This window comes from Anguilla rostrata, chromosome 7 (assembly GCF_018555375.3).
Source record: "Anguilla rostrata isolate EN2019 chromosome 7, ASM1855537v3, whole genome shotgun sequence".
NCBI lineage: Eukaryota > Metazoa > Chordata > Actinopteri > Anguilliformes > Anguillidae > Anguilla > Anguilla rostrata.
Window position 1 is genome coordinate 7,160,238 of NC_057939.1, and position 14,731 is coordinate 7,174,968.

Consider the following 14,731-nt stretch of genomic DNA (forward strand, 5'->3'; position numbering starts at 1 on the left):
CATACTAGGCAGAAACCCGTTTGAAGGTGTTTCAGCTTGATTACGATTGTACAGTTGACTTTGATGTAAAGGCATCAGTTTGGAGCCTGCAGCAGTGTTTTCTAAGAAACAGTGAACCGCCCTCATAAAAAAAAAAAAAAAAAAATACTATAGCACAGAACTCTGACAACGTGAGCCGTAGTATTATTAACCAGAAATTTTTGCTGGTGTTGTTCAGACACGCCTCGCTGTACGGCACTCATGAGTATTCCAGCTGCAAACTACTGCAGTTCTCATTCAAGAAAATCTATTCCTCCACACTCCCTCCCGGCCTCCCCGCCCCCCCCGCCTTCAGCTGAGCACTGAACCCAGCACTGAGTCAGCAGATTTCTCTAGTTTGATTTGACAGTTTTTCCCCTCCCCCCTCCCCCTCTTTAGGAAGATAAAAAGCTATAGGGTTCCCGTAGCCCTGACTGAAACGAGGTTTATGAGGCCCTGTAAGCGAGCAGGCTTTATTTTATCAGCCACAGCAAGGCTAGCAGACTGCAGGGTGACTGAAACAAGCAGGGAAGCAGGACATTCCCCCAGAATGCTAATGTGGCCTGGCATCGGTGTAAGGACACTGCAGCAACCTCCCCCAACCCCCCGCACCCCACCCCCACCCCAAGGTTAACCACGGCACTTCATTATCGAGCCGTGGTGTCTCATGGGGCGGGAGCAAAAAACCCAATTTCTCTGGCGAGATTCAACGCACGAGCACAGACACCAGACAGGCCACTGCCCCGCGCCACTACCGTCGTCTCCGTCCCGTCGTCTTCAGACGCAAGGGCAGCGCGCGTCGTCCACAGCCGCAGCCTCCCAGGGTCAGGCCTTTTCAGCTCTCAGCCCCCTCACACCGAGCGTTATCGTATTAATATATTTATGCTGCCATTTCTGCATGCTGGGGAATGTGATACTGACCTTGGCTGTCTAATGTCAAGGTTTATTACAACCCGCACAAGTCTGAGCCACTCTGCTGAACCCCTATAAAAGGCCAAAAACAGGCTCCCTGAAATTTTTTAAAATTCGCCCGAATCCATTTTTTGTACATTTTTAAAATTTTTGTTCTAAATCAATCGCAGCTCGCCGAGCTCTCCGGTCTTCAGGCAGAGAGGTTTTCCAATCCAGTGCCGGTGCTTTGCCGGTGTGAGGGAAATGATTGATATTTACCGTGACAAACTGGCCAAAGTCACCAGACCATTCCACTCGGACCGTATTCCCCAGACTGAAAACAATCCCCTTCTCTCACCCCTGCTCTCCAGAGCTCATAAAACACCAAAATTCATATAAACAATTCATGCTCGCTGCTGCAAGAAAATCCCAACATTACATAATTTGATATATACCAATTTGATATGCAAATATAATCAACCCCTCTAATTACTGTATAAATGTGTCACACAATCATCAGATAATTGTCCTCAGCACAATTATATTACACCGACACCTTTCGGAACTTCCAGGAATGGTTTTTGAGTGTGTTGCACCCCCTAGAGGAGGATATTGACACTACATTTTTTCTTCTCCATCTGTAGTTCATAAAATCATACTAAATAGTGAAGTACAACCAAATAATTTTTTTGACTGAATTGAACATCTTCATTATGGTATATGGCTGGCTTGAGATATTGTTAATATATTTATGTCCAATATTTTTGAGCTCAAAGCTTTGTGAAAATACAAAAAAATACAAAAGGATCAACAGCGTTTCCGATGCATTTTATAATGTAGGCAGGTTTGGAATCATTATTGCATTCATGTAATAATCTACCATAGCACAAAAAAAGAATGTTTTACATTCTGGGATTACTGGCCTTTCTAAAATTTATTCCATTTATGCTCTCAACTCAAGTAGACAGTACAGGTACTACAGTACATCTGAATGCTTTATTAAAAGTCTTCCTTCTATGGACTCACTAAAGTATTCACCATACACAGGAGGCAGAAATACCCCAAAAATACTCCCATCCAAAAAAGCTTGAGTAGGAGACATCAAGACAACCACAAGAGTGTAACAAGAATGCTGGAATTGAGACCATTTCCTTTTTAAATTATTATTATTTTTTTAACAGTAAAGTGAAAAGGCTTGTGTATAATTTCGTATTACTGAAAGAAGATGCTGGTACCCAAATAAAATAAACAAGGTGATGTGTGATGTTTATTGAATTACTGGTGCAAAAGAACTCAAACTGACCTTTTCGGGGTTTCCCTCCCCCACCCCATCCCACTGAAAGTCAGCAAGGATATCGTTTTACACGCTTCTCTTTGTGTTAATCCATCCACGGACATGACTGCCAATGCTCTGGTGGACATATTTGTTTAAGCGGCAGATAAAGACGAAGCCAGCACAGACGGGAGTCACACACACGCCGATAACCTGCTTGGACGTAAGATTTCCAGGCACCCCTTTAAACTAAACACCGCTTACAAAACATACATGTCCAGGCATACAGCCTTTCTATTCAGCTGTGTCGGGCCACAAAGCAGCTTCAAAACCTGCCTGTTTTATTTTTTTTAACCAAGCAGGCAACACCAGCAAACATTATCCCACTCGCAAGAAGTAATGATCTAATATATTACAGCAAAAAAAGCAAGTTCCTCTGAATATTGCATAGGTCTTGGACCTTCGCGGACTTAAATAAATACTCAAACAGGAGCCTCGTCGGTACTGATAAAAGACAACAGAACCCACCAGTCGAGATTTTGTCTGTACTTTCAAAATAATCACAAAACAGAAGCCTGCTCATGTTCATGCACACAGCGTCTGGACTCTACTTCTGCCTGAAGGCATTACCTATTAGACAGTACTTTATTATTAAGCAAAAAGCTCTGTCTTTTCTTCTTCTGCCTTGCCACTTATTCACGCCTCTTCATCAGATTCATCTTGCTGGCTTTTCTGCTGCAGAAACACAAAGAATACATTACGTCAGTATTAGTCTAATTTGCACACAGCAATTCTGGGTACTGAAGAGCCAAGTCTCACAGTCCCCAGTGATGCTTCTGGTTTTGGTCCATCTGAGCCTGATTTCAGTTCGATTAAGAGACAATTCAGAGTCTGAATATTCAATGTGAATGGAGAAATTTTCAGTGCCTAAAACAGGGCTGCCCAATCCTGTTCCCCCGATCCTGTTCCACCATCCTGCACGTTTTCATTTCAACCCAAATTTGGCGCCACCTGACTACTACCAATTAGCAGCCCGACTAGTTCTTTAGCTGCTCAGTGAGGTGTGTTGTGATAGGGTAGGAATGAAAACCTGCAATAAAGAATGAACGGGATTGGGCAGCCCTGGCCTATAGCACATGGTGACCCGAAGTCATTAAGCCTAATGATTAATCCCGTCACGTAGTCAGGGGTGTGGATAGAGCATAAACCAGAAGCATTTCTGGCACTTCACGACCAGGATCCTGAAGTGTGGTTAATACAGGAACAGGAAATGGTTAGGCTGAGGTGCCGACGGGCGTCTTGTGTGACTGCCACAGTCTCAAGTGGGCACAAATCCGTATCACCCTGGCAAAGGTGGTCACATATCTGACTTGCTCCAGTAAAATCCAGTAGAAATGGGATGGATAAAGACTAAGACAGTGGAATGTATGTTTACCAAAAAAATTTAATAAATTAAATAAAAAGTTCTGAACTTTCTGTTACTGCCTACACAAGCAAGTGCCTACATAATAATGTGAATACGATAAAAAAAAAAAAAAACACGCTCAAGGCAGCAGTGTGTGTGGGTACCGTTGCCTCCCACACCACATCCCTCCTGACTACTGGGACTGGGTGCGTGACCTCAGGAGCTCCGCCCCTTTCTTGCAAAATGACCCGGCTTGTTCTGGACACTCGACAAACCCCCAGAGCTGTTCCTCCTGGGGTTTGCCGTTAAATTACATTTAAATAAAGCGTCCACCGAGTGCAGGTTGCGCTGACTCTTAGCTGACCCCTTGCGCACCACTCAAAGGGGAACTGCTCACCAGTTTGAGGAAGTCGATGAGCTTGTACGCGTCCTCGCCCGTGGACAGGTCAACGAAGTCGCGAGGGATCCGGTAGCTGAGACACGGGCTGGGCTGGAACGTCACCTCACTGGTGGTGTAGCGGAACGCAGGTACTTCCTGTATAGAGCAGGAAACACGCACACACAAACACACACACACACACAGTTACACACAAATAGATGTCAGACGGCCCGAGCTGAAGCCAAACCACAACATCAATCCATTCCGCTGTTGTTATGTATGCTCGTTGTTATGTTGCTTTCACATTCCTGTGTGCTGGGTAGAGTGTCACAGTTCTCTCTGGCTGCATATGTACCAGTAAAGCTGACTTCCTGGAAATGCACAACCAGTGTTATTGACTAGTTCCATGGTCTTATTACCCAACAGCCAAGTTTGTACACATATCGCAGTTACATAGACAGCAACTATGGAGGGCTACTTATGTTGATGTGTATCAATGCATTAAATGAATACAGCTTTGGATCCAGAGCCTGCTGGGAAGAGTAGGCGTGGTGAATTGGGGGGGGTGGGAGTCCTACTTGTTGGGCAGGGTCTCCCTCCATCTGATTGGTCATCAGATTGTGTCCAGAGGTCAGCTCCTCCCAGGTGAAGAGTAGGGAGTCGGTCACTTCACCGAAGGGGTTCAGATCAATGAGCCACACCCTGCCCTGGGATGGGAAGGGAGAGAAACCGTTACGGTCACATGACTGAAAAGCAAATCTTGCCTACGGACGGGGTTCACGACCCGCCAACATAACCGTGAATATTTGGCTTCAACCGGAAAAGTGTCACACAAAATTAAATGGTTATTTTTTTTTTTTTTTTTTTTTTACATCAGAAGGGTTTTCCAGTGTTTTAAGTAGCTCTCCTGTAGCAACCTGTAATTGCATTACATTACATGCATTTAGCAGACGCTCTTATCCAGAGCGACTTACACAGCTTTTTACATACTGTAGTAATGCAGGTTAAGTACCTTGCTCAAGGGTACAACAGCAGTGTCCTACCCAGGAATAGAACCTATGACCTTTTGGTTACAATCCCAGTTCCTTACCCACTATGCTACACTGCCGCCCATAATGCTCTGTGAGCTTTAGTTAAAGTCTTCAGCCTTTCCCATTGGACCTGTGAGCTCATTTTCTCTTATTTACTCAGGGGCCGCAGTGCTGTAGTTTAAGTCAGCCTCCGTGCCAAATCAATTTTAACAACATGATGAGAAAAAGATGTTTTGCAACAGTCATTGAGGCATGAAAAAAAACAAAAAAAAAAACAATGTTCGTGGAGGAAACCAGTCACGCGTACGCCCTACAGGGTGCAATCTGCGCAGTTTACAGCCTACACTGACTCCAGAACAAATAGAACCCACGGGTTTTCGAAAAGAAGCAAGAGTGTCTCATGTTTCCGAAAAACCAATCAGCAGGAGGAAAACAAACTCCTACTTACCCAGCTATCCCTGTAGACGTCTAAAACAACTGTGAGGAAGAGAACAAAGATGTCATCAGACGACTCATTGTATACACAGGCAAGTACATTGCTCTTTATCAACAGAGAGGTCATAATGTTAGCCTAAGCTAACCTATCCCTCTAATGGAAGGCAGCAATAATCAGCCAATCAGCGTATTAGATGCCTAACAACGGGTGGCAAAACCAGAGGAAACTTGACACGCCCACGGGGGACTTCATCTATACACGCACGGCCACACATAATGAGAGCACGTGATGAGTACAGGCCACTCAGCCCGTCTGAGCCGAGCGCTAAATCAAGCCCCAAACGCTCCCGGGGACTCTCGCTTTACTCGACGACCCGGCCAAGCGGCTCCGCAAATCGACATCTCGCAGCGCGGACACTTCCCCGCGTCTGTACGGAATTTACCTGGAGCTAATTTCAACTCGTGCCCCGTGCTCCGCTGGCAGCATTCAACCCAAAAAAAATCTACTTAGCTGACTGTTTAGCTGACTTTGCTAAACCCTATAATGACCCCTATAATGCCCCTAAGTCTCCTGTTTGTTGATCCTGACTAAAATAAGAGTCAAAAGTATTTCCTTGTAATCGTTACATTTCACACACGGAACCGACCTAATTGCCCTTCTTTGCACCTTTTCAAAAGCGTCTATATCTTTCTTATAAAGTGGTGCCCATAACTGCACACAGCACTTTAAATCACGGTTGTCAAACTGTTAAAAGTGAATAGTGATGTTTTTTTTTTTCCATTTGTTTAATTCATCAGATTAGTTAAGAAAGCATCGTTAAGAATCCAGCGCTACATGGAGGCCCTTGTCCTTGACCATCATAACTCCCTGCCCTTGCCCATCATAATTGGTCAGCCATTTGATACAATCAAAGCCCGCAATCGAGTTAGTAGGTGCTTTTTCTTTTTGATGCACTCAGTGGCGTTGACTTGAAACCCGGAGTCGTTTGCTTAATGTCACATGCCGCCAACCCAGCCGAGTCAGATGGGCCGCTGGAAGTCTGCCCATCGCCCATTTTCATTTAGCCGACTAACAATAGCCATGGGTGCTTTGCTCCAGGCGATAGGGAAAACTATCCACCTCCCCCTGCTTATATGAAAAGCTCTGTTTACAATGCAGGCACTCCACTTTGTTTTTTTACGGTCGTGTTTTCCCTCCGCGGTGAGCCAACAACCACAGCGTCCGTGTAAATGCTAGCGGATTTAATGACCCGGCGGTTCACGATTTTGCGCCACTTCCCTTTTTCCCCAGATAGCAGAACGTGCATTAAATATTAAAAATATTAAAATTTCACATTGGAAAGAGAGATACATTTTTTTTTTCCTAAAATGAGTCAGCGATCAAAGCACTAGGCGGATAATTGGACCGATTAGCATGTTAATTGGAACAGCCCTACTCTAGACTTGGTCTGAAGAGCCCATGTATCCACGCACGCGTGTTCACACGCACACCTGCTGTGCGGACTCGTACGCACAGAGCATTACTCACAGTCCTCCTCCAGGAACTTGTACTGGACGTGCTCCTTGAAGAAGTCCAGTATGGAGCTGCAGATGGCGTCCTGCTGCTTGTAGATGTGCTGGTAGTACTGGGTGTAGTCTCTCTGGGAGATGCCTGGAGGGGGGGAAGGAGAGCGGGGGCATGACATCTCCCTACTCCTGATAGGGATCCCCCCCCCCCCCACCGAGCCCCTATGGTGTTTCCTCGCTGGTCGCTGCTGTCCGGCTACGCTACCCTCAGCTCGCGCCGCGTCAGCGTTCGTCTGCGAACCTGTCGCTCTCGTATACCTAGTCCCCCCCTGTCCCCCGACGCTTTTGTTCTGCTCTTTCCCACGCCTCTCTCGTTCTCACTTGATCAGACGAGCTCCTCGTCTCTCCGTACGTTCGTATCCCTGTGTGTACCTCTGTCTCTCGCGTACGATTGGCTGCACCTGTTGCTCCCTTCTCCACCAGCTGTCTTGGCAAAAACGGCCCTGTCTCGCCCATCTCTGTCTACTCATCAGCCTGTCCTTTGCCTTTTTCCCCAAACGTCTCTCTATCCCCAGTTCGGAGCGCCGGGCCGCGGTCGAAGGCCGTCCCATTGCTTCATCAGTTCAGGGCGTCAGTTCAGGGAGGGAGAGGTCATGCTCGGTAACGTGTGCAGCAGGCCGGTTCAACAGAGCGACGGCGGGAGCTGTCGCTTGGCGACTAAAACCCGCTGTCCCTAGGCGAAGCCACGACCAATCGCACGCCATCTCCCCCCGAGACTCAAAGTCAGAGGCAACAGGCAGAGTCTAATTTATTTAAAGTGCACTAAACCAACATAGCTCTCAAAACACTTCACAATAAAAACAATAAAAATAAAACCTGCCGGTCTTTCTCTCTCTCCAGTGTGGTGGTGGTCATATAGTCAACTCTGCCAGCTGGTCTTATTGTCATTTATGCATTTCGTTTCTAGCCTATAGCTTACATCTTTAGTCTTTTTTCCTATAAATTTCATTCTTTCTTCTTATTCTATTCTATCTATTCCTGAGTGTATGTATTTTTATTGATTTGCTCTATTCTATTCTCATTTATTCAACCTTCTATCTCTCCATTTCTTTCTCTTTTTCCCCTTCCCTTCCTTTACCACAGCAGGACAGGAACCCTCTGCAAACCGGGTTATTTCGCTGAGTAGGGCCAAGGTTTTCACAGACATTTCCTGGTGGGGCATAATTTCTTTTTCCCAGTATAATAAATGAAATGAAATGAAATGCGTTCTCTCGGCACGGTACCTATCAGCTTGTTCTCCTTGACGAAGCAGCGGAACTCTCCTCCCGGAATGAGCTCGCTCCACTTCCTGAGCACCAGCTGAGGGGGGGGGGGAAACAGAGCGGGGCGTGTCTCAGTGCGTGCGCCGGAGGAGAGGCCTCGACGCAGGAAACTCATGGTACGAAGACGGAGACGGGCGAAGAGCGCAGGGCCCTACCTCATAGCTTATCTCCGGGTCCGGGGAGTCATCGCTGCAAAGCAGGAACCTGGAAAAACGGCATTTCACAAAACAGCCGCACGTCAAGAGACCCCAAAACAGGACCTATGTGTTCTACTCTACCTTTACTGTCCAATAAAGAGTAATGATACCCTAAATTAGAGTCTGCATTATTATTATAGTGCAAGTACATTACATCCCTTTCAAATTTTTAAAATGAGGTGTTTTTCATGTTTATCACATTCTTATTCCTATGCGAGCACTTTTCACACATACAGAGCAGGCCTGTGAATGTATTGCTGTTCGTACATATTAATAATCTATTCACACAAGCTAGCTCTTTCCCGAGTGAAAATTGCTCACGCTATAAAAAGCAACATGGAAGAGGAAGAAGGAGAGTGGGATGAGAGGCTTCTGATCTCTCTCTCAGCGCTTCCTGATCCCGAGATGAACCCCAGCTGCTGCTGCTGCTGCTGCACCTGCTGAAACGTCCCCCCTCTCTCTGCTGAACGCGAGACGGATGGAGGAGCGGAGCAGCGCGGAGGACGGGACGATGAACAGGGCGGGGCTCAGGAGGGCCGCGAGGACGGGTCACCTCCGCCGCGGACGGCGAGCCGAGCGAACGTCAGCCCTCCGCACACAGCCCTCCGCACACAGCGGCGACACACACAGCCCTCCACACACAGCCCTCCGCACACAGCCCTCCGCACACAGCGGCGACACACACAGCCCTCCGCACACAGCTCTCCACACACAGCCCTCCACACACAGCTCTCCACACACAGCCCTCCACACACAGCTCTCCCCACACAGCTCTCCACACACAGCCCTCCGCACACAGCGGCGACACACACAGCCCTCCACACACAGCGGCGACACACACAGCTCTCCACACACAGCGGCGACACACACAGCCCTCCACACACAGCTCTCCGCACACAGCGGCGACACACACAGCTCTCCACACACAGCGGCGACACACACAGCCCTCCACACACAGCCCTCCGCACACAGCGGCGACACACACAGCCCTCCACACACAGCCCTCCGCACACAGCTCTCCGCACACAGCGGCGACACACACAGCTCTCCACACACAGCGGCGACACACACAGCCCTCCACACACAGCTCTCCACACACAGCTCTCCACACACAGCCCTCCACACACAGCGGCGACACACACAGCCCTCCACACACAGCCCTCCACACACAGCTCTCCACACACAGCCCTCCACACACAGCTCTCCACACACAGCGGCGACACACACAGCCCTCCACACACAGCCCTCCACATACAGCCCTCCGCACACAGCCCTCCACACACAGCCCTCCGCACACAGCGGCGACACCACAGCCCTCCACACACAGCCCTCCACACACAGCTCTCCGCACACAGCGGCGACACACACAGCTCTCCACACACAGCGGCGACACACACAGCCCTCCGCACACAGCTCTCCACACACAGCCCTCCACACACAGCTCTCCACACACAGCGGCGACACACACAGCCCTCCGCACACAGCCCTCCACATACAGCCCTCCGCACACAGCCCTCCACACACAGCCCTCCGCACACAGCGGCGACACACACAGCCCTCCACACACAGCCCTCCACACACAGCTCTCCGCACACAGCGGCGACACACACAGCTCTCCACACACAGCGGCGACACACACAGCCCTCCGCACACAGCTCTCCACACACAGCTCTCCACACACAGCCCTCCACACACAGCGGCGACACACACAGCTCTCCGCACACAGCCCTCCACACACAGCGGCGACACGAACGCGCTCATCCCTGCAGTGCGCAGCGCCGAGCGTCAAATTACACAACACTGCAAAGACGAAGAGCTGCACACTTTGCTGTGTTTACTCTGTGACCCGATGCAGAAAACGGGCATTCAGGTGAGCCGCGTGTTCCCAGACAGGAAGCGACTCCGGGGCCAGATCTGCGCCGGTTCCGGTTCGGCGGTGCGGACTTTCGGGCAGGAATCGGTGCAGATCCGGCCTGGAGCCGCTCGCCATCCGGGATAAGGACCGAGCGGTAATGTGAGCTCATATAATGCCCCAAAACCCACACGGGTCAGGGGCCCGGGGCCCGGGGGGGTGCAGGCCGCCGGGGACTCTGCGGGGCCCTGAGTGCGTGTCACTCACGGCTGGGTGAAGTCGTGAGCGATGAAATCGGAGCTCTTGAAGAGGAGGAAGATGTCTCGCAGGCTCTGGCACTGCAGGGAGTTGTTCAGGGCGATCCAGTTCGCATCCTGGAGAGAGAGAGACACACGCATCACACACAGCGATGTCTATGTGCTCCGGGGAAATAAACACAGTGTCTGTGAATAAAGAAGTATATTGAATGTGCACTGTAATTTTAAATAAGCCGCTGGTGATCGCAGTAATTACGGTAGCTCAAATTACAGTAGCCAAACATCATAGTACTATTAGATGTAAGAATGTAAACTATCCTATTGCAGCACTTTGCCCTGAAAAACAATCATCCAATATGGTCTGTGGTTTATAGATATTGATAAACACAACGTTAACAGTTACAGTCCTTGTGTTTTACTGTGGAAATGAAAGACCCAAGTAAATCATTTACTTAAAGGAAAACTTCACCCCACTTTACTGTAATTCAATCCATATGCCATTACTTAAATTTACTGTAAAAGTAACAAATAAACAAATTAAGCTAAATTTATTTTCATAAGTTGCTTTGTTTGGCAAAACTGGTGTTATGAGTTGGCACTGCAACACAACTCCACTCGAGCATACACCAGCATCTAAAAGAACTCACAGACAATGACCCTGCAATGAACTATGGGAGTTCGGGGAGGTTAAAGGAAAGGAAATACGGCTGCTTATATGCATGGCTGCATATATTTGATTTCATGATAGAGATGGGCACAGCATCTTGACAAGCTAAATGCCCAAATGACAGAGAACAAGTACCCACACATGAATAGATGATCGATATCAAAACAGCAAAAACAACAGCATGCATCCGAGAGGATTAATTCTGATGTTCATATGCTTCTGCGATTAAACAGGATCATGGTTCTTCTCACAAGCACCATTAGGGCTAATTGGTCTCAGAAGTGCTTGTCAAGCAGGCAATTACATGTATCAGGCTGTAGGTGTTTTTATTAGTGTCTGAAGATAATTAAAAAATGATGAATTTTAAATTTAAAGGGATATTTCAGCTTCTGGCTTAGCCTTGTACGCCTTACTTGGTTTGAAAGATTTCAGTTCTTAAATCTGACAAGGTTCCTTCAAGGGACAGTTCACATCCGGGGGTGTTTGATTTCATTTCAGTTTTAGTTTATGTTTTCTATTGGCCCAGGCAGTTTCTTTGTGATGAAGGATATTGTTTTACAATGCCTGCAAGCTTTACAATAGCTGGTATTGGGGCAATAGGAGGTTAACCATCTAAAGCATGAAAATACACCTAAGTTAACTGCAGAGCAGCTTGTACAGCAATGCTGAGGCTGTACATATGAGCACACAAAAAGCACTATGGAAAAAGAATCTATAACATACTTTAACACAAGTTTAACAAATAAGTAATGTAAAATGAGTTGAATTATTATAATTCTGAAAGGGGAATAAGCTAGCTCTGACCTGATGTGTTCCCACTCCAGACAGGAGTGCCTCTCAGTATAGTGTTAGTATGATACTATATAATGAGTAATATAAGGAGTAATATGTAATATAATTACAGCTTTTAAGTTATGCCCCAAACTTGGGTCATGACTGAGTAATGGTCTAATCACTGGCCTTTGGACCTGAGGTTCAACAGGCATGTTTCCAGGCTAAAATTTCTGTTAACCTCTCCAAATTTGTGTGTGTGTGTATGTGTGTGTGTAAAATGGTTATGTGTTACACATGCAAGTAAATAATAACTACTAGCACTACATCCTGTTCTGTAATCCCTCTACTGGTTTCCAGAGTTCTAGTAGGTCTCACCCGTGGAGCACTCCAGTTCAGTTTGGGAAAGACATGGCCCCCAAGGAGGTTTATAGCTTCCTGAACTTTTGCATTGAATTCTGGGAATTCAGGGGCCTGAGGAAACAAAGCACAATTATTAGAAAACCAAAATATGGACATTCCCAGTCTGTACATCCAATCATGGAAATGGAAAAGTCGGTGAATCAATAAAACAGATTAATTTAACCAAGTGTACAGACCCTAAAAGACTCCAAAAATTGGTTTAAAAGGGGTATGAGGCAAAAAATTGAAAGAATAAGTATGTTCTTAATTCTGCAGAAGGGGAGTCAGTTCACATAGCAAATAGATATGTCCAAATCTCACAGAAGCATTAGCAAATCATAACTTATTATGCACGGACTCCCAAATAAGGTCAGTAAGGTTTGGTTTACATCTGAGAAAGCTTGAGTCGAACTCCCTCATCATGCGCAGGCTCCCTCCACCTAGACTACAGTATTAGTTATCAATTACAATTATGGATTAGTTGTTATCTTAGTGAAAATGGTATTCATATTTGTTATAATAGTAAAAATGCATATATAAAATATATACAATTCTAGTATATGATTGATCCATATCTTACTGTCAGTACAACAACTCCATACCTGTGCTTTTAAAAATAGGCTCCCATTTAACACTGCACTACAATTTCCATAAACCCTGAGAACACGGACTCCAGACAGATTCACCAGGAAAACCCTGATCCAAAATGTGGTGCACTCAACTTAGATAGTCTTAAATGCAAGTGAAAAAAAATCTATTTATACCTTTTTCTGTCTGCGTGTTCACAAAATGACTGATACGTTTGTCCAGTGCAACTGAGGAACAAGCAAACATGAATCCCTAATGGAGCTAATAGTAAGTACGGGTTTGTGATTATGAACTTACTGTGACAGTGGTTGTAGTCTCGTCATCCGACCACTAGAAAGCAGGGGAAGACAAAGTAAGACAGTTGCTAAGAAATGAATCTTAGTGAAGATGAGATAGTTGTGGAGAACCAACTGCTTGAGTTATTTTTTATCATCTTGGGAAATATCATACTTAAAATATTACCTGGGAATATAAACTGCATTTTAAAATTTTCATTTGAAAATCTGAGCGTCTGGCAACTAATGTCCCGTTTTCTTCACCGTTGTCATGAAATGGACTCTTTACTTTCAAGTGCATTCTGAGATATTCAAATATAATGTCTCTAACCTGGATATCCTCCTCCTCGTTCTCACAGCCTGCAGTGTTTGTTGAAGATTGTTGCGTGTTGTCTTCACTAAAACAAGATCAATCAGGTTACTCAGTTATGTTTTGTATTTGCAAAGGTAAAATATTCACATTAACTGAAGTAGAGTCACACTGTCAAATTTCTATATGGCACAACAGCAAAAAAAATCCAGGCTTACCTTTCAGCTACTACAAGGGTCCCGTCATCCAGTAAATATTCAATCACATTCTGAGGTAAGGGAAGAATCAAACTGGGAAAGAGAGAAACAGTGGCATCACAATCTGCTGAGCTGGATGCTAGGGCAATGGCACAACAGCAATGAAAACACAAGCAAGTTGTTTAATTTCCAAAAAAATACAAGCTTAGTATTAATTGTAATGCTAGATAGAAATCAATATCCTGACCTTTCAAGCCCGTAGACAGTGATGGGTAATTTGTGTATGCATTAGCCTACCCTTCCTTGTCATAGCTACAACTATTTATTTTTCTGCACAGTATTGTGTTGTATTCAACACTAAATAGCGTTTATGTTTGTACTCCGGGTTATTACAATTACATAACAATAGCGTTTAATTGCAGAAACCAGACAGAATGTTGAAGAGTAAAACCTTCTAGCTAGAAAATGCAAGTGAGCCATGTTGCTATCATTCATAACACTTGCGATTGTCACAATGACAGTATTGCCGATTGAATGGACAACTAAAGAGTTCGCAGCTGTTCAGTAACGCCTGAAACAATCTATCCCTGCTGCATAGCTAGTAGCTAGCTAGCGCTAATTATAACCACGCTTGATAGCTAGCTACCCGATTTGTCGACTTCGTTTTCAGTTAGCTTGCTACCAAGCGACCAACACAGGTATTTAGATTTTAATTCATACAGAAAAAAAGCCAAACGATACCTTTTAATCGTATGTTTCTTAAATATAGGGTACCAAACGGAGAACTGGCAGTTTACAACCTGTTCTTTCTTCATTCTGCTTCAGTGACAGTAGCTGTGTTCAACTGCAAAACACTCACTGAAGAATATCGAATGAAATGCAAATCGTTCCGCAAAACGTGTGTGATTACTTTTGTAATTGTTCAAGGTTATGAGAAAGTATATTGCCTAAAATT

General features: G+C 46.0%; 1 protein-coding gene across 1 annotated transcript; it reads right to left on the reverse strand.

The window, feature by feature from the left end:
• Nucleotides 1-1,725: 1,725 nt before the first annotated feature.
• Nucleotides 1,726-14,730, reverse strand: cdc123 (cell division cycle 123 homolog (S. cerevisiae)). Its single transcript, XM_064342563.1, has 13 exons — nucleotides 14,518-14,730; nucleotides 13,798-13,869; nucleotides 13,601-13,667; nucleotides 13,292-13,324; nucleotides 12,383-12,478; nucleotides 10,577-10,683; nucleotides 8,416-8,464; nucleotides 8,222-8,297; nucleotides 6,961-7,083; nucleotides 5,446-5,474; nucleotides 4,545-4,673; nucleotides 3,985-4,122; nucleotides 1,726-2,917 (listed from the first exon to the last, which is right to left on the reverse strand). The coding sequence occupies exons 1-13, from the start codon at nucleotides 14,589-14,591 to the stop codon at nucleotides 2,879-2,881; spliced, it is 1,032 nt and encodes a 343-aa protein (XP_064198633.1). The 5' UTR covers nucleotides 14,592-14,730; the 3' UTR covers nucleotides 1,726-2,878.
• Between the last annotated feature and the right edge of the window lies 1 nt (nucleotide 14,731).